Source organism: Anomaloglossus baeobatrachus, chromosome 8 (genome assembly GCF_048569485.1).
Source record: "Anomaloglossus baeobatrachus isolate aAnoBae1 chromosome 8, aAnoBae1.hap1, whole genome shotgun sequence".
Lineage (NCBI taxonomy): Eukaryota > Metazoa > Chordata > Amphibia > Anura > Aromobatidae > Anomaloglossus > Anomaloglossus baeobatrachus.
This window is the reverse complement of record NC_134360.1, coordinates 242,089,886-242,115,683: the sequence shown is the minus strand read 5'-3', so window position 1 is coordinate 242,115,683 and position 25,798 is coordinate 242,089,886. Positions and strand designations below refer to the sequence as shown.

The 25,798-nt window shown below is 45.8% G+C and overlaps 2 protein-coding genes across 3 annotated transcripts in view; one reads left to right on the top strand and one right to left on the bottom strand.

The window, feature by feature from the left end:
- The first annotated feature begins 3,029 nt into the window (after nt 1-3,029).
- Nucleotides 3,030-10,715, top strand: HYI (hydroxypyruvate isomerase (putative)). The gene is made up of 8 exons (XM_075320453.1): nt 3,030-3,472; nt 4,001-4,112; nt 5,849-5,963; nt 6,749-6,827; nt 6,904-6,953; nt 9,283-9,352; nt 9,746-9,880; nt 10,250-10,715. Exons 1-8 carry the CDS (start codon nt 3,271-3,273, stop codon nt 10,321-10,323), a joined length of 837 nt encoding a protein of 278 aa, XP_075176568.1. The 5' UTR covers nt 3,030-3,270; the 3' UTR covers nt 10,324-10,715.
- The window catches only part of SZT2 (SZT2 subunit of KICSTOR complex), a 230,787-nt gene continuing 215,546 nt past the window's right edge, over nt 10,558-25,798 (bottom strand). For both annotated transcript variants that reach the window (XM_075320448.1, XM_075320449.1), the window contains 10 exons: nt 25,643-25,798; nt 24,543-24,621; nt 24,374-24,457; nt 24,219-24,293; nt 16,591-16,988; nt 16,331-16,453; nt 15,495-15,945; nt 13,390-13,506; nt 12,915-12,983; nt 10,558-11,036 (listed from right to left, as the gene is read on the bottom strand). The exon at nt 25,643-25,798 is cut by the window's right edge and continues 47 nt beyond it. In XM_075320448.1, the coding sequence (XP_075176563.1) occupies nt 10,893-11,036; nt 12,915-12,983; nt 13,390-13,506; nt 15,495-15,945; nt 16,331-16,453; nt 16,591-16,988; nt 24,219-24,293; nt 24,374-24,457; nt 24,543-24,621; nt 25,643-25,798 (1,696 nt within the window). In that variant the 3' untranslated portion in view covers nt 10,558-10,892. The remainder of the gene's footprint in view (nt 11,037-12,914; nt 12,984-13,389; nt 13,507-15,494; nt 15,946-16,330; nt 16,454-16,590; nt 16,989-24,218; nt 24,294-24,373; nt 24,458-24,542; nt 24,622-25,642) is intronic.

The following is a 25,798-nucleotide window of genomic DNA, read 5'->3' as shown; positions in this document are numbered from 1 at the left end:
GTAAAGACCCCTTTTCTCTAACTGTTAAAAAAAACCTTTCCTCTAACTGTAGAGTGCCCTTTCCTCTAACTTTAAAGAACCCATTCCTCTAATGGTAAAGAGCCTTTTCCTCTAACTGTAAAGACCCCCTTTCCACTAACTGTAAATAACCCTTTCCTCTAACTGTAAAGAGCCCTTTCCTCTAACTGTAAAGAATCCTTTCCTCTAACTGTAAAGAACCCTTTCCTCTAACTGTAAAGAATCCTTTCCTCTAACTGTAAAGAGCCCTTTCCTCTAACTGTATAGAACCCTTTCCTCTAACTGTAAAGAGCCCTTTCCTCTAACTGTAAAGAATCCTTTCCTCTAACTGTAAAGAGCCCTTTCCTCTAACTGTATAGAACCCTTTCCTCTAACTGTAAAGAGCCCTTTCCTCTAACTGTAAAGAATCCTTTCCTCTAACTGTAAAGAACCCTTTCCTCTAACTGTAAAGAATCATTTCCTCTAACTGTAAAGAGCCCTTTCCTCTAACTGTATAGAACCCTTTCCTCTAACTGTAAAGAGCCCTTTTCATTAACTGAAAAGAACCATTTCCGCTAACTGTAAAGAGCCCTTTTCACTAACTGTAAAGAACCCTTTCCTCTAATTGTAGAGAGCCCTTTCCTCTAACTGTAAAGAGCCCTTGTCACTAACTGTGAAGAACCCTTTTCATTAACTGAAAAGAACCATTTCCTCTAACTGTAAAGACCCCTTTTCTCTAACTGTTAAAAAAAACCTTTCCTCTAACTGTAGAGTGCCCTTTCCTCTAACTTTAAAGAACCCATTCCTCTAATGGTAAAGAGCCTTTTCCTCTAACTGTAAAGACCCCCTTTCCACTAACTGTAAATAACCCTTTCCTCTAACTGTAAAGAGCCCTTTCCTCTAACTGTAAAGAATCCTTTCCTCTAACTGTAAAGAACCCTTTCCTCTAACTGTAAAGAATCCTTTCCTCTAACTGTAAAGAGCCCTTTCCTCTAACTGTATAGAACCCTTTCCTCTAACTGTAAAGAGCCCTTTCCTCTAACTGTAAAGAATCCTTTCCTCTAACTGTAAAGAGCCCTTTCCTCTAACTGTATAGAACCCTTTCCTCTAACTGTAAAGAGCCCTTTCCTCTAACTGTAAAGAATCCTTTCCTCTAACTGTAAAGAACCCTTTCCTCTAACTGTAAAGAATCCTTTCCTCTAACTGTAAAGAGCCCTTTCCTCTAACTGTATAGAACCCTTTCCTCTAACTGTAAAGAGCCCTTTTCATTAACTGAAAAGAACCATTTCCGCTAACTGTAAAGAGCCCTTTTCACTAACTGTAAAGAACCCTTTCCTCTAATTGTAGAGAGCCCTTTCCTCTAACTGTAAAGAGCCCTTGTCACTAACTGTGAAGAACCCTTTTCATTAACTGAAAAGAACCATTTCCTCTAACTGTAAAGAGCCCTTTCCTCAAACTGTAAAGAGCCCTTTCCTCAAACTGTAGAGAGCCCTTTCCTCTAACTGTAAAGAATCCTTTCCTCTAACTGTATAGAACCCTTTCCTCTAACTGTATAGAACCCTTTCCTCTAACTGTAAAGAGCCCTTTTCCCTAACTGTAAAGAGCCCTTGTCACTAACTGTGAAGAACCCTTTTCATTAACTGAAAAGAACCATTTCCTCTAACTGTAAAGAGCCCTTTCCTCAAACTGTAAAGAGCCCTTTCCTCAAACTGTAGAGAGCCCTTTCCTCTAACTGTAAAGAATCCTTTCCTCTAACTGTAAAGAGCCCTTTCCTCTAACTGTATAGAACCCTTTCCTCTAACTGAAAAGAGCACTTTTCACTAATTGTGAAGAACCCTTTTCATTAACTGAAAAGAACCATTTCCTCTAACTGTAAAGAGCCCTTTTCACTAACTGTAAAGAACCCTTTCCTCTAACTGTATAGAACCCTTTCCTCTAACTGTATAGAATCCTTTCCTCTAACTGTAAAGAGCCTTTTTCACTAACTGTGAAGAACCCTTTTGATTAACTGAAAAGAACCATTTCCTCTAACTGTAAAGAGCCCTTTCCTCTAACTGTAGAGAGCCCTTTCCTTGAACTGTAGAGAGCCCTTTTCTCGAATTGTAGAGAGCCCTTTCCTCAAACTGTAAATAGCCCTTTCCTCGAACTGTAGAGAGCCCTTTCCTTTTACTGTAGGGAACCCTTTCCTCTAACTGTAAAAACCTTTTTTGCTGACTTGCAAAGAGCCCTTTTCACTAACTGTAAATCTTTTCACTAACTGTAAAGAACCCTTTCCTATTTAGCTGCTTAAATCGCCTTTCATCCCCTGTAGTGAGTCCTTTGTAGTTATACTTACCGGTATATTTATACTATATATTGTTATACTCTGATTGCTGCTGTTTAATCATTTAGATACCGCTGTCAATCACTGTCAGCAGCATGGTTTTATTGCCAGGGTGGCAGGTGCTGGTGGCATTGTAGCTCTGATGTTATACTGCGTAAAGAAGAAAAAAATATAAAGAGTACAACTTGGTCACCCCCCCGCCCCCCCCAAAAAAAACAACAAAACATTGTGTGTACCCCAAAGTGATATAAACTCACCCAAAAAAACACAATCCCTCACACACACTCCTGACTCTTAGAACCTGGTGGCACGACGCAATTTTTTATTATTTTATTTTTTTAAAATTTATTAATTTTTAAATTATTTATTTTTATTTTAAAATGTATTATTAACCCCGTAAGTCTGGTATCATGATAAGCGTCAGGACCCGGAGGACGGCGCCGACCGCTCAGTATTATTATTATTATTACCCAATGAATTCTGTAAAAATAAATAAATAAATAGATAAATAAATGGCGGATATGAAGGTTTTTTTTTTTATTATTTTTTTTTTCCTATTTTTAGTAAACTGAAAAAAAAAACTGACCTGGAAATAACAAGGAGCAGCAGAAAAATAATAAAAAGGAAGAAAAGGAGGAAAAAAAACCCCAGAAAGATTGAATGAAAAAAAAAAAAAAAAAAAAGAGAAGAATGAAGTGTCAGCAGCAGCAGCAGCAGCAGCAGAGAGCAGAGCCGGCTCCACCCGCGCACACCACACTGCAGGCAGCGCCGAGCAGAGCAGCCGCCAGCACGGAGCCCGGCCCCCAGCACTGCGCCCCCGGCCGGCTCCCCACACACCAGGCCGCAGCCGGCTCCTCCACACTCTGCAGGCCGCGGCCCAGCTCCGCCCGCGCATCCCCGGCCTCTCCTGACCGCCGCCCCGGCCCGGCCTCTCCCCTCCTCCGGGCATCATGCCGCCGCCATTGCGCTTTGCGGCCAATATCTCGTGGCTCTTCCAGGACGTCCCCGACCTCCCCGGGCGGATCTCGGCGGCGGCCCGGGCCGGCTTCCAGGCGGTGGAGGTGGCCTGGCCTTACGCCGCGGATCCGGGGGGGATGAAGGCCGCTCTGCAGGAGCATAACACGGAGCTGGTGCTGATGAACACCCCCGCAGGTGACCGTCACTATGGCGCCGGGAGATAGATGGCTGCTGGTTGCTAGGTTACACGCCCCGGCCGCCATTTTTATTCTGCTTCATCCCATCACTATGCATTGATTTTTTTTTTCCCCCCTTTTTTTACCTCAGGGGAACGTTCACACCCGGCGACACCAGCGGAAAATAGCTCAGCAAACCTTTATAAATTAATTTTAGAATTCCCCATTTATGTAAATATATTGTGATTTATTATAATTAATATGGAAAAGTCCTAATTATTGTGTAATCTTCCCCGTGCGGTCGTCTGACTCGTGCGGTTTGGTTTCCCTTCTGTGACAGCAAGCAGAGATCTTGGAAATCACAGAACTCACCCCAGTCCTAAGCGAGTACTGGGATAACGATGGCGCCCGTCACCCCGCGTGTAACGGTGCGGCCGGCACAGATTCAGAGAATTACTGTGAACCGCGGCCCGGCGGACGGGCGATTCTGCGTCCTGTTTACTGATTAATTTTCATAAATCTTCTCTGTAACGGTTCCTCCCCGCAGGAGACATGGCGGCCGGGGAGCTGGGGCTCGGGGCCGTACCCGGGAGACAAGAGGATTTTCGTGCCGGACTCCAACAGGCAGTGACTTGGGCTCTCGAAATGGACTGCACAAGGTAACGGGATGGACTGAGGCGTCCTACAGGATTGCTTCCAATAACAGCAGCAGAACAGTGAGTGCAGCTCTGGAGTATAGTACAGGAGATAACTCAGGATCAGTAATGTATGTACATAGTGACTGCACCAGCAGAATAGGGAGTGCAGCTCTGGAGTATAATACAGGATATAACTCAGGATCAGTACAGGATCAGTAATGTAATGTATGTACACAGTGACTGCACCAGCAGAATAGTGAGTGCAGCTCTGGAGTATAATACAGGATGTAACTCAGGATCAGTACAGGATAAGTAATGTAATGTATGTACACAGTGACTGCACCAGCAGAATAGTGAGTGCAGCTCTGGAATATACTAATACAGGATGTAACTCCGGATCAGTACAGGATCAGTAATGTAATGTATGTACACAGTGACTGCACCAGCAGAATAGTGAGTGCAGCTCTGGAGTATAATACAGGAGGTAACTCAGGATCAGTAATGTAATGTATGTACACAGTGACTGCACCAGCAGAATAGTGAGTGCAGCTCTGGAGGATAATACAGGATGTAACTCAGGATCAGTACAGGATAAGTAATGTAATGTATGTACACAGTGACTGCACCAGCAGAATAGTGAGTGCAGCTCTGGAATATACTAATACAGGATGTAACTCCGGATCAGTACAGGATCAGTAATGTAATGTATGTACACAGTGACTGCACCAGCAGAATAGTGAGTGCAGCTCTGGAGTATAATACAGGAGGTAACTCAGGATCAGTAATGTAATGTATGTACACAGTGACTGCACCAGCAGAATAGTGAGTGCAGCTCTGGAGTATAATACAGGATGTAACTCAGGATCAGTACAGGATCAGTAATGTAATGTATGTACACAGTGACTGCACCAGCACAATAGTGAGTGCAGCTCTGGAGTATAATACAGGAGGTAACTCAGGATCAGTAATGTAATGTATGTACACAGTGACTGCACCAGCAGAATAGTGAGTGCAGCTCTGGAGGATAATACAGGATGTAACTCAGGATCAGTACAGGATAAGTAATGTAATGTATGTACACAGTGACTGCACCAGCAGAATAGTGAGGGCAGCTCTGGAGTATAATACAAAATGTAACTCAGGATCAGTACAGGATAAGTAATGTAATGTATGTACACAGTGACTGCACCAGCAGAATAGTGAGTGCAGCTCTGGAATATACTAATACAGGATGTAACTCCGGATCAGTACAGGATCAGTAATGTAATGTATGTACACAGTGACTGCACCAGCAGAATAGTGAGTGCAGCTCTGGAGTATAATATAGGATGTAACTCAGGATTAGTATAGGGTAAGTAATGTAATGTATGTACACAGTGACTGCACCAGCAGAATAGTGAGTGCAGCTCTGGAGTATAATAATACAGGATGTAACTCAGGATCAGTACAGGATAAGTAATGTAATGTATGTACACAGTGACTGCACCAGCAGAATAGTGAGTGCAGCTCTGGAGTATAATATAGGATGTACTCAGGATTAGTACAGGGTAAGTAATGTAATGTATGTACACAGTGACTGCACCAGCAGAAGAGTGAGTGCAGCTCTGGGTATAAAAAAAAAAAAAAAAAAAAGGATAAGAAATGTAATTGTAAACAACTTTTTTTTATTTTTCTTTATTTGTTCAGAAAGATGATGTCCTCATATATTGTATGTGTCGGGGGCAGCACTGACCTTCGTTCTTGGGTTTCTCTTACAGGATACACATCATGGCCGGGCGAGTACCTGCAGGCATTGAAAGGGCGTCTATTGAGAAAGAGATGGAGGAGACTTTCATAGAGAACCTGAGATATTCAGCTGAGATATTACAGGAGGTAGGAGCGGGACCCCGACTTGTCACCACCAGGGCTATGATTTTGGGGGATTTTAGTGTTGTCCTCGATTTCCTGGCAGTGCAGCGCTCCCACCATAACTTGCAATCAGCACTAAGCAGCTGGATGGGGCCGCACTGGTTTATTTACCCCACTGCTCCTTTTGTCATATGTTAGGCACCGCTCACATTAGCGGTATTTTGCCGCAGGGCCGGATCCGGTACAAATGCGTTTCAGCTCAATTTACCTCCAATGGAGTCGTGGCGTGATGTGGTCACATGCGGCCACGTGTGACCGTTTCCCACCGCGACTCCATTGGAGGTAAATTGAGCTGAAACGCATTTGTAGCGGATCAGGCGCTGCAGCAAAATATCGCTGATGTGAGCGGCGCCTTACATTCCCCTTTGCACGCACGTCACTAAAAGGAGATCGCTCCCAGCTTTCCTTGCTTGTTCAGTATCTCCATACAGCAGATCTGCCTTCTGAAAAGTGCAGTCTTTACTCCAGGCTTTGTATAGGGGTCTTCTCAGTGTGTACAAGCTTACTGACTGTTTCCACTACCATACAGAATAGTGATTGCAGCTCTGAAGTATAATATAGGCTGTGATTGTGAATACACTTGAGTTTCTGGTTTTACATTTCTGTGTGAGCTCCTTAGCAAGTGGCCATCTGTGAAAGCACAGAGAATCCCCCCCTAATGTGTGCATGTAAGGCAGAGCCGATCACGTGCGGCAGGTAATGTCCCCGCTGTAACCGGTCTTGGGAGTAATGGTCACTTCTCATTTCAGGCCGGGATTGTGGGTCTTATCGAGCCTATAAACTGCCGCATTTCAGAGCCCCTGTATTTCCTGAACACCCCACAGCAGGGTAAGTGAGTGGGGGTGGGGGGGGGGGGTACGGTTTTCAGGCTTCACATTACTTGAGGCTGGCTGTGTTCTTGTAGGAGCCTCAATCTTACAGAAGGTCGGGAGTCCCAATCTGAAGATGCAGATGGTAAGTTCCAGGACTTCTTTCTTATTCTAGTTCGAAAACTTGAAACCACATAAGAAACAACTGGACACTGATGACAGCGGACTTCCATCAGTCACACCAAATGGCTTCCGTATGACAGACCCAACAGTAAATCATTAACACTAGAACTACTGGACTCGTGACACCTATATAGAAATACATGGTGCAAAGTAGTCAAAATGACTACCTCAGTAGTTCTAGTGTTAAGGTCATCAAAAAAAAACCCTGAGTTGATATACATACGTACAGTGGGTATGGAAAGTATTCAGACCCCTTTAAATATTTCACTCTTTCATTGCAGCCATTTGGTAAATTCAAGAAAAGTTAAATTTTTCCCATTAATGTACACTCTGCCCCCATCCCCCATCTTGACAGAAAAAAAATACCAACCCAGAAATGTAGAAATTTTTGCAAATTTTTTTTAACAAAGAAAAACTGAAATATCACATGGTCATAAGTATTCAGCCCCCTTTGCTCAATATTGAGTAGAGGCACCCTCCCTTTTGAGCTAGTACAGCCATGAGTCTTCTTGAGAATGATGGATCCTGGATTTGGCCAATAATTGGGGTCTACTGCTATTATAGGTAACGTTCATGCCAGTCTGTGCAGGAGTTTTCAGCAGGGCTATCAGCCCAATATGGACTATATTCAGCACTAACGCTAAAATGCTTATAGGCTGTTTTGTGTCTGGAGAGACAGCTTATTGATACATAATGCCCACATGTTCTCCCTGTAAAACTGACAGTGCCACATTGATATGCATTGTATATGTACACCATTGTCTATGCCATTATCATGTATGGGATTAATCCGTCATCAATTTTAATGTGTTTAATGATATATTGGATGTTTACCCCTACTTTGTCTAATAAAATATACTGTATTTTTGCACTTTAAAAACTCTTGTTCTTTTTCACGTTAAATATGTGTCTGAGCAAAGGGTCTGAATACTTATGACCATGTGATATGTTTTTATTGTTTAAAAAAAAGTACAAACATTTCTACAATTTTTTTTGTCAAGATGGGTGCAGAGTGTACATTAATGCGAAACAAAAATGAACTTTTTTTTTAATTTACCAAATGCCTGCTATGAAACAGAGTGAAAAATGTAAAAGGGGTCTGAATACTTTCCATACCCCATATATCTATAATTTTTCTTTGTTTTTTTTCTTGCAATTTTAATAGACTTGGTCAGCAATGTTAAAACTATTTCCTGTTGGGCACATGGACATTACCAGCAATAGACAGACCCCACTTGTTGGCAACAATTATTATAACTGAGCAATCTAGGAAAAGTTCATTGTGAGGGAGAAGGTGAGCTGTGACATCTTTTGTGGAAGGCAAATCCTGTATTATCTACTGTATATAGAGGGGTCATCATTGTACAGGAGGAGGTGAGCTGTGATATCACCCAATGTGAATGGTGTATCCAGTGTTATCTACTGTATATAGGAGCCATCAGTAATACATTGTAGGAAGAGGAGGTGAGCTGCGATATCACCTATTGTGAGTGGCGGATGCCATTTTATCTGTTGGATATAGGGGTTTAATCTGGTTTTTGATGATATTGAGACTGGTCGTCTGTACAGAGCAGGAAGTATAGGTCCAATATTAGACGTAGGGGTCAGTGTGAACAATTTTTTTTTTTTTTTTTTTAATACATAGTGATTATGGAATACTTCGATTATCCGGCTTCGCGAATATTTTCCTAATACCTCGCCGCTATTCGACTGTTCCATGCGCAATGTAAGTCTATGGGAAGCCCGAATAGTTCCTAATAGTGGTTATTCGGGTTTCCCATAGACTTACATTGCGCCTTGAATATTCGCAAATAGTCGAATAGCAGTGAGGTATTTAGAAATTATTTGCGAAGCCGGTTAAATCGAAGTATTCCATCATCCCTTAGGCTAGTTTCACACTTGCGTTTAACGGCATCCGTTGCAGTGCGTTGTGTGACGGATGCAACGGATGTGTTGCATATAATGGCACAACGAATGCAACGGATCGTACAAAACGGATTGCGCTGCTCAAAAAAAGTTACATGCTGCGTTCCCTCCGCCGGCGCAGCGTCAAAATAACGGCGCTGCGTCGTCAAGATGCAACGCAGACACTTGCGTTACAGTGACGGACTGCGCTGAACGCAAGTGTGAAAGTAGCCTTATAGTGATAAAAGATAAAAAAAAAAAAACACATTTAAACTAAGATCAGATGTAAACAATGCGACCCTTTCCATTTCATCCGTTCTATCTGTAGACTGATTTGACAACCCGTCAGAAACATCTTGAAAACTGCATCTTTCTTCTTGTTCTAGGATCTTTTCCATTGGCAGATAATGGACGGAAATCTAACGGAGAATATCAAGACGTATTTTCCATTGATAGGTGAGAAACTTACTGGAAGGTGGTGACAATGCAGAGCATGTATAGAAAGCGCGAATATCAGATGGATATTTTTGGATTGAGCCTGTAAATACAAGGACTTTTGCAATTTACACCAGTATAATTTTCATCCAATATTAAATACTTTTCCTTTTTTTTATGGCTCATTGCCTAGGGAACCGGCCGCCGCTGCTGCCTAGGTTATCAGCACTGCGCTGAAGCTGGCCGGGATTAGGAGGTAACTACGCTCTAACGATCCTGGCCAGCTTTACAACAGTGTCCTGTAGAATAGAGCTTGTAAGCGCTGCACACATTCTGCTATCTAGCTGTAGTGGTCGGTCTCCAAGGAGACAACGTGTAAACACAAGTAAAGCGTTCTTTACTATCTCTGTACAGGTCACGTTCAGGTGGCGCAGGTCCCTCATCGCAACGAGCCAGACAGTCCCGGGGAGCTGAACTTCATGTACCTCTATGACCTCCTGCAGGAACTCGGCTACCAGGGCTACATCGGCTGCGAATACAAACCTCGAGGCGAGTATGCAATGCCTGACGTAGGGGGTCGGGGAAAGACAAGATGTCGGGGGAGGGCACAATTGCTTAAATAGGTGGAGACTGATGCATCCAGAAAGTTCAGCTAAGCTAAAGTCAATGTGTTCTAAAAGGAGCAGAGTGGCAGTGTAAAGCATGGGGAGAGGTAAAGCAACAGCCTGGGAGTGCACACACAGGGATGTAAGATGCAAGAGGGCTGAATCGTTGTACGGTGAAACGAAAACACCACTTCCCCTTTGTTACTTCCAATTAACCCTTTATGGAATAAAGCAAGGATGTTGCAACATGGGAAAAGCACATAGGACTGCCGCACCTTCAGAAATGACGAGCAGCTTCCTCTCGTTTCTCCAGGAGATACGGCGGCTGGACTCGGGTGGATGAAGACGTATAGGAGGAAATACGGAGGTCAGGACACGGCAGTGTGAATGGAGGACGGACACTGTCAGCAAAGAAGCAGTTGTCGTCCGTCGTCAGATCCCAAGATGTGTGACCAGAGATATGTCTGTCATTACATGATTTATACAGGTGGTGCCCAGCTTTCCCAGGTTCCTGTGTGGCCGGTATGCATAACTATTGGGGGGGGTTACATCATTCCATAACTATGTACGTGCACCATTCAGAAGTCTGGGAAAGCTGGGTGATCACCTCACAACAGACGGCAGCGCATACACATTGGTTTATAAGAGGACGTCATTTATTCATAGATTAAAGGTCCGGTTACATTTACACATCATTTACATAAAATCTTACATTTTTCTAAATTGACGCCACAATCGGCTTGAAAAGCTTAAAAATAAAAGAAATCTGTGGGATTGTGGCCACGACTCCATCACTGTCCTCTCCCGGTGATTGTCGACAGAGGTTTGTAGCAGCAGATTCCCCTCCCTATCCCGCAGGGCCGAATCCCGGGCGCGGGGCCTTATCTCGGGCTCGGCGCCGTCTGTCCGTCCTGGCGGGACCTAGTCTCTTATAAAAACAGTTGGCGGTGGCACTGTCAGAGTAAGCCGCTCCACAGGTTAAAGCAGGCGGTGTTGATGACGGACTCCAGGTGGTGGTAGGTGGAGACCAGCTGCGGCGGCGGACTCTCGCTGTTCTGCGACTGCTCTGGAAACGGCTCCCGAAACACGACCTTCAGGCTCTGAAAAAGACGAGACCGATAGTAAAAATAAGCCACAAACAAGACCAAAAAGTTATACCTGCAGTGTAAAGCATAGAGGACAGATTTGGTTTTTTCTTTTACAAACCTATTCAACTTGTAAAATACAGAGTGTATAAAATCAGTGACCCCGGCTATCACCATGATGAGTGAAATCCTCAATGCTTTACACTGCAGGCTAAAATAATAAATAATTTTATTTATTATTATTATTAACTTTAATTAATAATTGATAGTGGGACAGATAGTGGAACAGATAGCTAGGTTTGAAATATGCACCTAGTTTTAATAGATATTCTTAGAAAAGTAACATAGGTTACAAAGAGGAGGGAAAACAATGAAAGGAGGAAACACCGGCACCATTCAGCGAGCTAACCGCTCAATTTTCCTATTTCAGGTTTATACACGCATTATATGGCTTGTAAATTTCTTTGCATTCTGGCCACGCTGCTCATTCCAGAAGAGAACAATCCATACGGTCCATGTGAAAAGAGATGGAAGGCACTCACCAGATATGCGGTATAAAAAAAAAAAAAAAAAAAAGCTACCATCGGGTCAGGGGGAAAGGCGTGAGGGAGGTGGGTACACACAATCCGTCGGACGACGGCCGTTTCGAGTCTTTACAACAGACGCTTCCACAAGTCCATCATGGACTCGTGCCTTCCGTCTCTTTTCACATGGCCCTTACAGAGAGGAGGGTCCTTGCCTTTCAGGAGTCTGGAAAAGTTGGGTGACTAAATCTGTATTCCTTTTAGAGAAGTAAAATATTTTTTTTGCCCGCCCGTGTTATTAGCAGAACGCTCTCCCATTACAGTTAATCTGATAGTGACAGTATTTACACAGCGACTATTTAGCCCTCGGTGACCATTTAAGTGACAGACGTCTGATGGCGGCGGCGCTTTTACCGCAGGATTAAATTTGTAATCCTCAAAAGCTTCCCCCGTGCGGATCATGAAGACAGACGGACACTTCTGAAAAACCGCCATCTTTGAAGATAAATTTATTCCGCTTCAGACGCGGCGGCGGCGACTCTTCCCTTCGCTTTGATTTCCTGCGTTTACTGGATTCAGCCGAGTAATGTACAAAAATGAAGTAACAGCATTTTATACAGAGAGAGGGCGAAAAAAGGGGACGACGGGAGGCAGCCATATTCTGCAGCGATGTATCGGCCGGGGAAACGATTGTCCGACACAATCCTCTGAGCTAAACAAGGTGAGGGGCAAAGTTTCGCTTTAAAGGGTTGGAACACTTTTGCACTTGTTTGTAGCAAGGTTGAAGCTGCCCGGGCGCAGAAGTGAAATCAGCACTGGACTGGTGGACTGGATGCTGAATCAGGGCCACACAAATGGTTGGTATGAATTTTCAACATCCGGATGCAGCATTAATAATAATAATAATAATAATAAAACATTTTTATTTCATTTTGTGACAGACACACATATATATATATATTAGACCGACTCCCAAGTTTTCATGCCTGCACTTTCCACCATTGATTCTGATTCATTTTTTGTGTATGTATATATATATATTATATATATATATATATATATATATATATATATATATATATATATATATATATATATATATATATATATATATATATATATATATATATATATATATATATATATATATATATAGGCAAAAGATGAATCAGAATCAATGGTGGAAAGTGCAGGCATGAAAACGTGGGAGTCGGTCGTTTGACCACCGTGGTATTTTACAAACCGCCCCCATATAATGGCCACGGGGACAAAGCTTGGAAAAATCCAAGATGATAAAAGTTTAGTGTTGCAAAGTTCTTGTTCTCGGTTTGTTACAATTGTATCCACATTTCCTATACATATTACTTACCGTTTTACCAGAATGGGAGTCTAGAAAAACCAACACAAAGCAATCCGTGAATTTCTGGTTAAGGACGACCTGGAAAAAAAAAAATACTGAGCATCATCACAGCTAGACTGAAAACTCATCCTAAAAAGAAGCGATTTCCATTATTCCGCATTAATCCAGAAGCGTCAATGAGCAAAAAACGAGCTCAAAGCAGCGGTCTCTGATTACCATCACCCAATACATGGAGTTTTATAAGAAACCAGCAGAAGGGACAAAGCATTTCCCTTACATATTGTACAAAGGCCGCGCTGCTTTCTTGCTCCAGTATAGACACACGGCTATAAATAACCAGTATCCACCACCAGATGGCGGTCTCTGAGGACTCCGTCAATGGTAACCATATACACATGTATAAAGCTCGCCCCCTTGTGGTGAATATCGGCAGCTGCGATGTATGTACCCAAGGCTGGTGCTCCGGTGTGACGCGGGCACTCACCAGATACTGGGTGCCGCTGTCTGCGCTGTAGAAGTGGCGGCAGCTCTGAGGGAAGCGGCTCAGGAGCACTTTGATGAGACTCTGATACCACTGAACGTTCATGGAGAGGAGGAATTCCTGTAGAGGCAGAAAGAACAGGTCAGACAACGGCAGAGGTGCCGCTCCGCTGTGGAGGCAGAAAGAACAGGTGCCGCTCCGCTGTGCTGTGCTGTGGAGGCAGAAAAAACAGGTCAGACAGCGGCAGAGGTGCCGCTCCGCTGTGGAGGCAGAAAGAGAACAGGTCAGACAACGGCAGAGGTGCCGCTCCACTGTGCTGTGGAGGCAGAAAGAGAACAGGTCAGACAACGGCAGAGGTGCCGCTCCGCTGTGCTGTGCTGTGGAGGATGCAGTGTATGGGGATCTGACAGAAACCACCACTGAGCACCAATGGTAGATCAATAACAATAATTATTGGGAACCCGTCAGGTGTAATATGCACCAGAGCCACGAGCAGTTCTGGGTGCATATTGCTAATCCTGGCCTAACCGTCCCTGTATACACTAGCATAGATAAAGAAAGATCCTTTATGATATGCTAATGAGCGCAGGGACTAGTCACAATGGCATTACTTCAATGCCCAGCGTCATCAGTGGTGACATGCATACCTGTGTCTGTGGTCACCGCTGAGGACTCCGGCTTTAGGCTCAGGTGCATTACCCGACACTTCTGGTAATGTGCACTAGATCTCTCTGAAGCCAGTATGCGACCACCCGACTTCATAGTGTGCATGACCGGAAGTACCGGGCATTCTGATCAGCGGTGACCGCAGACACATGGATGCGCATCACCACCACTGGTGACGCTGCATTGAATAGCATGTTAGTACACCCCTGTGGGCGCACTAACATGCTAACAGGGCGGACTAGTCAGGGGAAAACACCCTTGCAAGTAGTCCCCGCGCTCATTAGTATATCAAAAGGAACTTTAGAAATACTTTTTCTAAAGATCCCTTTATCCATGCTACTAGATACAGGGAGTGTTAGGCAGGGATTAGTATGCACCCAACTGCTCGTGGCTCTGGCTGCATATTGGACCTGACAGGTTCCCTTTAATAATTCAAGTCTCTGGAATTTCTGCAACGATCGTGCCATGTATAAGCATAGATTATGTAGAAGCATGCAGGAATACAGCTCTGGAGGTGACTGGAGTATAAGAGAAGTAACAGAGGTGCATAGACAGTTCTATGTAAGAGGAGTATAAGGAAGGAGGCTCTGGATGTAACTGGAGAAGGAGACGGACACTGATTGTAATTGGAGCATGACGATGTAACTGCACTGTGGATGCAGCTCTGGGTGTGACTGCTGTTCTCTTACATCATATCTTCTACATCATGGAACGCTCTGTGACTGGGGCTCTGTATGTCACTAAAGTATAAAGCATGATTTAACAGAAGTGCATGCAGCTCTGGATGTGACTGAATTATAAGACAGCAACGGAACTGCATGCAGCTCTGGATGCAACTAGAGTATAAGACATGATTTAAGAATCGCATGCAGCTCTGGATGCAACTAGAGTATAAGACATGATTTAAGAATCGCATGCAGCTCTGGATGTGACTGCAGTAGAAAACATGATTTAAAGAGGGCCACCCACCAGGATTTTCATATATACACTAAAGCCAGTGCTATACTGCCGCTATCATGCTGATTCTATACATACCTTTAGTTCTGAGATCGGATGTATACTTTCTGAAATACAGGCAAGTAAAGTTTGTGAAATGCGCTGTTATTTCATGCGCGGTTCTGTCTGTTATTACAGGGGGAGGAAGGACAGGCAGACAGGGGTGGGAATAACTAGCAAAACCTGACCCACCTATTAGATATTCTGCAGCACCGCTCATGAAATAACAGCGCATTTCACAAACTTTACTTGCCTGTATTTCAGAAAGTATACATCCGATCTCAGAACTAAAGGTATGTATAGAATCAGCCTGATAGCGCCAGTATAGCACTGGCTTTAGGTTATATAGGAAAATCCTGGTGACTGGTGCGCTTTAACAAAAATCTTCCCTCGTCAGACCACTTTCTTCCAGATCTGTTCCGCTAATTCATTCACACCCAACTCACCAGCTGTGGGTCGATCTCGGCCACGCTCCTGCCGTGCACGGCCTCGAGCAGCTCCTTCAGTTCCCCCGGGCTGAGCTTGCCGAGCCGCAGTTTGTCGGAGGCGAGCGGCTCCAGCAGGTAGAGTCGCTTCCACAGATTGTCCCTGCGGCAGTGGCACTTGGCGAGCTGCACCATCTCCATCAGTTGCCTCTTGGCGGCGCTCACCTCCGTACCCAGCAGAGGGAACAAATGAGGATGATAGAGGTTTCCGGAGTTCGTCCGGCTCCGCTCTCCCTCCCCGACCTCCTCCTGACTCTCGATTTCCATTCTCTGACATTTTGCGAGCTCCGAAGCCCCATCCGGGTCCTGAGAGTCTCTTTGGAGCCTCGGAGGTTTCCTGAAGCGCCTCATGTCGGCGGTGAGACGCGGAAACAACTCGCGCTGACTGGTCATGATGACGTAAAATCGGAGTCTGATGAAGGGTAGAGAAAAGGTGTTAATGCGGGTTATCCCTATAGCTTACAAAAAAAAAAGAAATAAATCAAACTATTAATTGTTCCACCAAATGCGGAGATCACCTAAGGCCCAAAAACTGAGGCTGCACTACTGAGGGGTCCTGGTGGTCACATATCCCTGCAGTGTTGTCATAGGGAACGATTGTGGATTCAAATCCAGGATGGCAATTTTGATTTTTTTACAAGCTTTATGGCAACATTAGGCTCTAATCTGCCTGAAATGGCTGACAACAGAGAGCAGCAGAGTACATTAACACCTAATGGCAGGCAGATGGATCATAGTATGGCCTTACAAGGGTTAATTCAGCCACATCAGGACCAGAATTATGATGGCGGCCATACCTGAGGACGTGTCTCTCCTGTTCGGATTGCTCTTCGAACGGTGCGGCGCTGTGACAGACCAGTAACGATACGTCAAAGTCATCATGGTGCTGGGCGCCTTCAGAGTCCTTGTACAATCCGGAGCTGCCGGGTAGAAGGTGCAGACAGATCTACATTACCATTCAGGAGTGCTGCGTACATACAACGGCTGTGTCCTCCCCAGAGCCCTGCGTGGTGCAATACCCCCCCATGATTATCAAGCCTCTTTAGGCCTCTCTTACCTGTTCCAGATGGACACCATGCCGTACTCATTCTGCTCGGCGCTGCCGCTCTTCTTGCCATTGCTGCCGAGGACGGAAGGACGAACCATCCGTAAAGGCTTCATGTGGTACGTGCTGGCGTGGTCTGCGATGTAGTTGTACAGCTGGTGAGCGGCGATGATCTCTGTGGGCACAGACAGCAGACCCTGGTACACGTGGTTGCGGCCGTACTTAGGGATGTCGGGGTGCTGAGAGATGAAGAGTTGCAGGAAACTTGCAAGGTCGTAGCCCTGGCGGAGGGACATGCTGGAGCCCAGCAGATACTGGTGGACCACTCGCAGGTGGAAGTCGTAGCTGAAGGAATGGACGTGCATCAGGTCCCGCACCTTGTCACACTCCTCTGTGAACAGCATGGAAAGCTGTGGAGAAAGGAGACATTACAGCCAGAAGCAGCCGGGCGATGGCCGAAGGCCCGGACAAATGCCGCTATGCCCACCATCACCCAACGTGAGCCAATACTCATGACCATGTCCGTAGCCTGTATCCTACCGAAGAGCCGCCATGTAACGTGCAGCCGATTCCCTTTAATATTAAATTGTTGCGTCAAGAGACTGAGTGGAGGAACTACCATTATTAAAGGGGGAATCCGGCTCCGTTCGCTTCTGTATCACAGATGAGGGTGTTCGATGGCGTCACGACTGCAGACATTGTCGGCTCTCGCTCACACGGCAGCTCGACAGTCCACCGCTGGCAGATATCGGGAGACGTGAAGTCACCTCCAACGCGGAAATGAGCGGAGCCGGTTCACCCCTTTAAATTCGTAGACCCCGACAAACGGATCCTTTGTAGCCATGGTCTGTCCCCTTTTTGCTTGGATGCATAGACCAGACCATTTTTACAATCCGTGATGAGGCCACAATGGCTGGCCAGTGTGAGGGTCTCCTGACCTGAACGGTCAGCCTTGTACAATGTATATGCCTGTGATTCGTCATCTTGTGTGTGCCGCAGCTTGGGATATGACCGATACACTGCAAGAGGTAAACGCATGAATATTGGTTCATCTGTAAATATAACTGTAGGTGAAGGGAACACGTCTATACATCACTCGTGTGGCCATATTACACCACCACCGATCCAGCACCGCACTCCCTTGTGGTTGTGAGTGGTGCTCTGATAACACCCCCCCCCTAAAAATGATCCATCTCCGGTGCCGCTGCAGCCTTCACCTTCATCCATGATGGCAAATCCATATTTTGCCATCTGCGCAAACAATGAAAGTCTGCCCATCACCAAGACTGAAATATTGTCCGGATCCCAGAACAGAAAGGGAAAATCCTGATGGGGAGATGCACAGTCCCCAAAATGTCGTGCGGAAATGTAGTGCTGCACGAAGGGTTAACAGGACCCAATGCAACACGGGGCTGGACATGTGCAAAGGGACGACAGTGTGACCGGCACCACACACTGTGCAGCATCCAGACCTGAGCAGAAGACATACCGCAGGCTCAAAGGCAATTTCCAGGGTACTCCTGCTGCGGGCTCGGATCAAGCGCTTACCCTGGTAAGAAAGGACGGGCGACATGTACACAAGACACACACTGGGGTACATCAAGACAGAGGGACGACAACTACATGGAAAAACAGGCTTCAAAGAAAAAAAAAAACAAACGACTCAATCATGGGATAACTAATGATGAGCGGGCACTACCATACTCAGGTGCTCAGTACTGGTAACTAGTGATGAGTGGGCACTACCATGCTCAGGTGCTCAGTACTGGTAACTAGTGATGAGCGGGCACTACCATACTCAGGTGCTCAGTACTGGTAACTAGTGATGAGTGGGCACTACCATGCTCAGGTGCTCAGTACTGGTAACTAGTGATGAGCGGGCACTACCATGCTTGGGTGCTCAGCACTGGTAACTAGTGATGAGCGGGCACTACCATGCTCAGGTGCTCAGTACTGGTAACTAGTGATGAGCGGGCACTACCATACTCAGGTGCTCAGTACTGGTAACTAGTGATGAGTGGGCACTACCATGCTCAGGTGCTCAGTACTGGTAACTAGTGATGAGCGGGCACTACCATACTCAGGTGCTCAGTACTCGTAACTAGTGATGAGCGGGCACTACCATGCTCGGGTGCTCTGTACTGGTAACTAGTGATGAGCGGGCACTACCATACTCAGGTGCTCAGTACTGGTAACTAGTGATGAGCGGGCACTACCATGCTCGGGTGCTCAGTACTCGTAACTAGTGATGAGCGGGCACTACCATGCTCAGGTGCTCAGTACTGGAAACTAGTGATGAGCGGGCACTACCATGCTCGGGTGCTTGGTACTGGAAACTAGTGATGAGCGGGCACTACCATGCTCAGGTGCTCAGTACTGGTAACTAGTGATGAGCGGGCACTACCATGCTCAGGTGCTCAGTACTGGTAACTAGTGATGAGCGGACACTACCATGCTCAGGTGCTCAGTACTGGTAACTAGTGATGAGCGGGCACTACCATGCTCGGGTGCTCAGTACTGGTAACTAGTGATGAGCGGGCACTACCATGCTCGGGTGCTCAGTACTGGTAACTAGTGATGAGCGGGCACTACCATGCTCGGGTGCTCAGTACTGGTAACTAGTGATGAGCGGGCACTACCATGCTCAGGTGCTCAGTACTGGTAACTAATGATGAGCCGGCACTACCATGCTCAGGTGCTCAGTACTGGTAACTAGTGATGAGCGGGCACTACCATGCTCGGGTGCTCAGTACTCGTAACTAGTGATGAGCGGGCACTACTATGCTCGGGTGCTCAGTACAGGTAACTAGTGATGAGCGGGCACTACCATGCTCAGGGGCTCGGTACTGGTAACTAGTGATGAGCGGGCACTACCATGCTCGGGTGCTCAGTACTGGTAACTAGTGATGAGCGGGCACTACCATGCTCAGGGGCTCAGTACTCGTAACTAGTGATGAGCGGGCACTACCATGCTCAGGGGCTCGGTACTCGTAACTAGTGATGAGCGGGCACTACCATGCTCAGGGGCTCGGTACTCGTAACCCTCAGCTCTGAGAAGCATTAGATCCGGGGGCCGTTCAGCCTCTGGCTGTAATCTAGGATTGTACCCAAATACCGATACAAAGAAAATCTCAAAAAGGGCGGGGAAAAAAAAAAAAAAAAGGAAAAAAGGAAAAATGAGCAAGCAGGGACTATAAACAATGATGCAACATGTAGCGGAGGGATGGATAATGGAGTACGAGTAACCATTCTTGGGACCCTCATATTTCCACAACGGGGGTCTCCAGGCTCACATGCATGGTATCTTTGTTTCTGTAAGAAGAGTTCGCCATTCTCCAGAAATTCCACTTTGTGAGTCAGGACCCCCAGATACATGCGGAATACATGGCTGACATCTATAACTGTCTGAGATGGTGATACCCTTTAAGTGTCGGTCCCCTGGGATTGGTCTAAATTGACAAAGTGGCTCTTGGATAAAAATAAATTCTATCGCCCGTCCTACAGGGCACTTGAAGAACAGCACATAGTGCGGGGGTGGCCGGAGTTTTTGTTCTTTTTCTGGATAATTGGACTTTCTATATTATAAATTACACAGTCAACGTCACTATGATAAAGAGACGACATTAACCCAAAATCCAGGCTATACAGGCTATACAGGCTATACAGGCTATACAGGCTATACAGGCTATACAGGCTATACAGGCTATACAGGCTATACAGGCTATACAGGCTATACAGGCTATACAGGCTATACAGGCTATACAGGCTATACAGGCTATACAGGCTATACAGGCTATACAGGCTATACAGGCTATACAGGCTATACAGACTATACAGACTATACAGACTATACAGACTATACAGACTATACAGACTATACAGACTATACAGACTATACAGCACCATCCCCCCGAAAAGTGTCTGAACCAAGAAGTCGTTCAGTTATTACTGAGTCACTTACGAGTCTGCAAATTAATATTGGAACGGTCTAATGTTGTGGGCAAAAAATCCCCGGCACCAACCTCCTGGGGACAGTTACTGTACAGAGCCTGGTCTAACGATCACAAACTACAGAATACAGAACACCAGAGCATGCAGAATAGTGAGTGCAGCTCTGGAGTATAATACAGGAGGTAACTCAGGATCAGTAATGTAATGTATGTACACAGTGACTGCATTAGCAGAATAGTGAGTGCAGCTCTGGAGTATAATACAGGAGGTAACTCAGGATCAGTACAGGATAAGTAATGTAATGTATGTACACAGTGACTGCACCAGCAGAATAGTGAGTGCAGCTCTGGAGTATAATACAGGATGTAACTCAGGATCAGTACAGGATAAGTAATGTAATGTATGTACACAGTGACTGCACCAGCAGAATAGTGAGTGCAGCTCTGGAGTATAATACAGGAGGTAACTCAGGATCAGTACAGGATAAGTAATGTAATGTATGTACACAGTGACTGCATTAGCAGAATAGTGAGTGCAGCTCTGGAGTACAATACAGGAGGTAACTCAGGATCAGTACAGGATAAGTAATGTAATGTATGTACACAGTGACTGCACCAGCAGAATAGTGAGTGCAGCTCTGGAGTATAATACAGGATGTAACTCAGGATCAGTACAGGATAAGTAATGTAATGTATGTACACAGTGACTGCACCAGCAGAATAGTGAGTGCAGCTCTGGAGTATAATACAGGATATAACTCAGGATCAGTGCAGGATAAGTAATGTAATGTATGTACACAGTGACTGCACCAGCAGAATAGCGAGTGCAGCTCTGGAGTATAATACAGGTGGTAACTCAGGATCAGAACAGGATCAATAATGTAGTGTATGTACAGTGACTATATCCACATGTATCCTGTAAATATTAGATTAAAATGTAATCGCGTGCGCCAGTTTCTGATGTTTCTGATCCACTTCCATACATTTTGCTCCTCTCACTTCCTGCACTGAAGGTTGTTACATTAATTAAGAGCTAATAAATCCCTTGTGCAGATCTCCTTCTATAGAACGATAATGAACGGGGCCAATTAACCGTGATCATAACATCTGTGTAGAAGGAGAGGAAGCGCCTGAGATCCCCGCTGATGGGAGAGTGGAGAGTTTATACACCTACAGAAAAATAAATCTCACCCACTTTACCTTGTTCCCGGCAAGATAAATACCCTCAGTGGAGAAAAGAAGTGCTCAACTAAGCGCATCTGCCGACTCCACTGCACTCAGCACAAGAAGCGCACTGTAGTTTAAGGAATTTTCATCTATACAGTTATTGTCGGAGAATGCAGCCTATCCATTCACTAGAGAGCGGTGACATCACTGAGGATGCAGCCTATCCATTCACTAGAGAGCAGTGACATCACTGAGAATGCAGCCTATTCATTCACTAGAGAGCAGTGACATCACTGAGAATGCAGCCTATCCATTCACTAGAGAGCGGTGAGATCACTGAGAATGCAGCCTATCCATTCACTAGAGAGCAGTGACATCACTGAGAATGCAGCCTATCCATTCACTAGAGAGCGGTGACATCACTGAGAATGCAGCCTATCCATTCACTAGAGAGCGGTGACATCACTGAGGATGCAGCCTATCCATTCACTAGAGAGCGGTGACATCACTGAGAATGCAGCCTATCCATTCACTAGAGAGCGGTGACATCACTGAGAATGCAGCCTATCCATTCACTAGAGAGCGGTGACATCACTGAGGATGCAGCCTATCCATTCACTAGAGAGCGGTGACATCACTGAGAATGCAGCCTATCCATTCACTAGAGAGCGGTGAGATCACTGAGAATGCAGCCTATCCATTCACTAGAGAGCAGTGACATCACTGAGAATGCAGCCTATCCATTCACTAGAGAGCGGTGACATCACTGAGAATGCAGCCTATCCATTCACTAGAGAGCAGTGACATCACTGAGGATGCAGCCTATCCATTCACTAGAGAGCAGTGGCATCACTGAGGATGCAGCCTATCCATTCACTAGAGAGCGGTGACATCACTGAGGATGCAGCCTATCCATTCACTAGAGAGCAGTGACATCACTGAGAACGCAGCCTATCCATTCACTAGAGAGCGGTGACATCACTGAGAATGCAGCCTATCCATTCACTAGAGAGCAGTGACATCACTGAGAATGCAGCCTATCCATTCACTAGAGAGCGGTGACATCACTGAGAATGCAGCCTATCCATTCACTAGAGAGCGGTGACATCACTGAGAATGCAGCCTATCCATTCACTAGAGAGCGGTGACATCACTGAGAATGCAGCCTATCCATTCACTAGAGAGCGGTGACATCACTGAGAATGCAGCCTATCCATTCACTAGAGAGCAGTGACATCACTGAGGATGCAGCCTATCCATTCACTAGAGAGCAGTGGCATCACTGAGGATGCAGCCTATCCATTCACTAGAGAGCGGTGACATCACTGAGAATGCAGCCTATCCATTCACTAGAGAGCGGTGACATCACTGAGAATGCAGCCTATCCATTCACTAGAGAGCAGTGACATCACTGAGGATGCAGCCTATCCATTCACTAGAGAGCAGTGGCATCACTGAGAATGCAGCCTATCCATTCACTAGAGAGCAGTGACATCACTGAGAATGCAGCCTATCCATTCACTAGAGAGCGATGACATCACTGAGAATGCAGCCTATCCATTCACTAGAGAGCAGTGACATCACTGAGAATGCAGCCTATCCATTCACTAGAGAGCAGTGACATCACTGAGAATGCAGCCTATCCATTCACTAGAGAGCAGTGACATCACTGAGAACGCAGCCTATCCATTCACTAGAGAGCGATGACATCACTGAGAACGCAGCCTATCCATTCACTAGAGAGCAGTGGCATCACTGAGAATGCAGCCTATCCATTCACTAGAGAGCAGTGACATCACTGAGAATGCAGCCTATCCATTCACTAGAGAGCGATGACATCACTGAGAATGCAGCCTATCCATTCACTAGAGAGCAGTGACATCACTGAGGATGCAGCCTATCCATTCACTAGAGAGCAGTGACATCACTGAGAATGCAGCCTATCCATTCACTAGAGAGCAGTGACATCACTGAGAATGCAGCCTATCCATTCACTAGAGAGCAGTGACATCACTGAGAATGCAGCCTATCCATTCACTAGAGAGCAATGACATCACTGAGAATGCAGCCTATCCATTCACTAGAGAGCAGTGACATCACTGAGAATGCAGCCTATCCATTCACTAGAGAGCAGTGACATCACTGAGAATGCAGCCTATCCATTCACTAGAGAGCAGTGACATCACTGAGAATGCAGCCTATCCATTCACTAGAGAGCGGTGACATCACTGAGAATGCAGCCTATCCATTCACTAGAGAGCAGTGACATCACTGAGAATGCAGCCTATCCATTCACTAGAGAGCGGTGACATCACTGAGGATGCAGCCTATCCATTCACTAGAGAGCAGTGACATCACTGAGAATGCAGCCTATCCATTCACTAGAGAGCGGTGACATCACTGAGGATGCAGCCTATCCATTCACTAGAGAGCGGTGACATCACTGAGGATGCAGCCTATGTAGTGACCAGACATTATATACTTGCTTTGCAGTTATGATATACAGTGGACACTGTCCAATACCTGGGAGTTGACGGACTGGCCCATTGGTATACGGGAGCACTCCAGAGCGTACTGCTTCACACAGAAGTAACACCCCTGTAGGACAGACACATCATTAGAAGAGCGGGTGTGGCACCACTGATCCCAGCATTCCCAGGTAGTGTTCACTTTACAACCTGAAAGGAGAGTTCCATCAGCACGATCCCTCCTGGCAGCGCCCTCTGCAGGTGATAGGTGATCACTGAAGAGCTTGTACTTTGCTGTGTATATATAATATAGGTGTCATTATTACTCCCATGTCCTCACGGTCTCTCCTATATTAATAATGGGGGAGTAAAGACTCACCTTAGGACTGCCTTCATTTTTCGGTTTGGAAGATCTGTTCTCTGGAGCTAGAGAGGCCACAGCTCTGATCCGTGCCGTGCTGCAAATACACAGACATAAAGAAGTGATCAGCCCAGAAAATGAGCCGGCAATATACTCTATACTCTATAAAATGTTAGCTTAGGCGGCTTTCACACTACGTTTTTTTTTTACATCCGTTATGAACTTTTTTTAACGCAAAAACGGATCCAGTGCAAATGTGTTTTCATTTCAATGCATTTGCAATGGACTCGCGTCAACATGCGTTCACATGCGTTCTAGTGCGGATCCAGCGACTTGCAGTTTAACTTTTTTCAAAAACGCTACTTGTAGCGTTTGAGCTGCGTCCAAATACTGTTTTTCACTAGATCCTGACTATACGGCACGCAAACGCATGTGAACGCTGGCATGCTGATAGACAGGATCCTGCTTGCTCTACTGAGCATGGCCAGAAACCAGCCTGCCATGATCAGTCTCTCTCTCCCCCCCTCCCTCTCTCCCCCCGCCTGAGAGTGGCGGACGCTCGTAAAAAAGGTAAATATCGGGTAACCAAGCAAAGCGCTTCGCTTAGTCACCCGATGTTTACCTTGGTTACGTGTGCAGGGAGCAGGCAGCCCGGCTCCTAGTAACTGCGGATGCTCGTAACCAAGGTAAATATCGGGTAACCAAGCAAAGCGCTTCGCTTAGTTACCCGATGTTTACCTTGGTTACGTGTGCAGGGAGCAGACAGCCCGGCTCCTTGCAGCTACGGACGCTCGTAACCAAGGTAAATATCGGGTATCCAAGCAAAGCACTTTGCTTAGTTACCTGATGTTCACCTTGGTTACCAGCGTCTGCAGCTGTCAGATGCCGGCTCCCAGTCTATCACGTTCAGTTCCCCTCGCTCCCGATCACATGACTTCAATGCCCACCCATAAACTTCAAGTGGCAGGATCCTGCAAAATAACATGCGTTTTTCTTTGTAAAAACAGGATACACTTTTACAGCAAAAAAACGTTCATGACGCATTTTAAAAAAAACGTAGTGTAAAAGCAGCCATATTGGGATGCGGAGTGTCCCTTTGTCACTTGATGGGGGCTCACCTGCGAGCGGGGGAGGTGGGGCGCAGCTGCACAAGTATGAACCCCGTGCTCTGCAGGTACTGAATGTATTGCTGCATGAAGGCAGTGCACAGCTCCTGCAGCCAGGGGTCTTCTTTAGCTTTGCTGGGAGGCATGTCTGCCGAATCACAGCTGTGG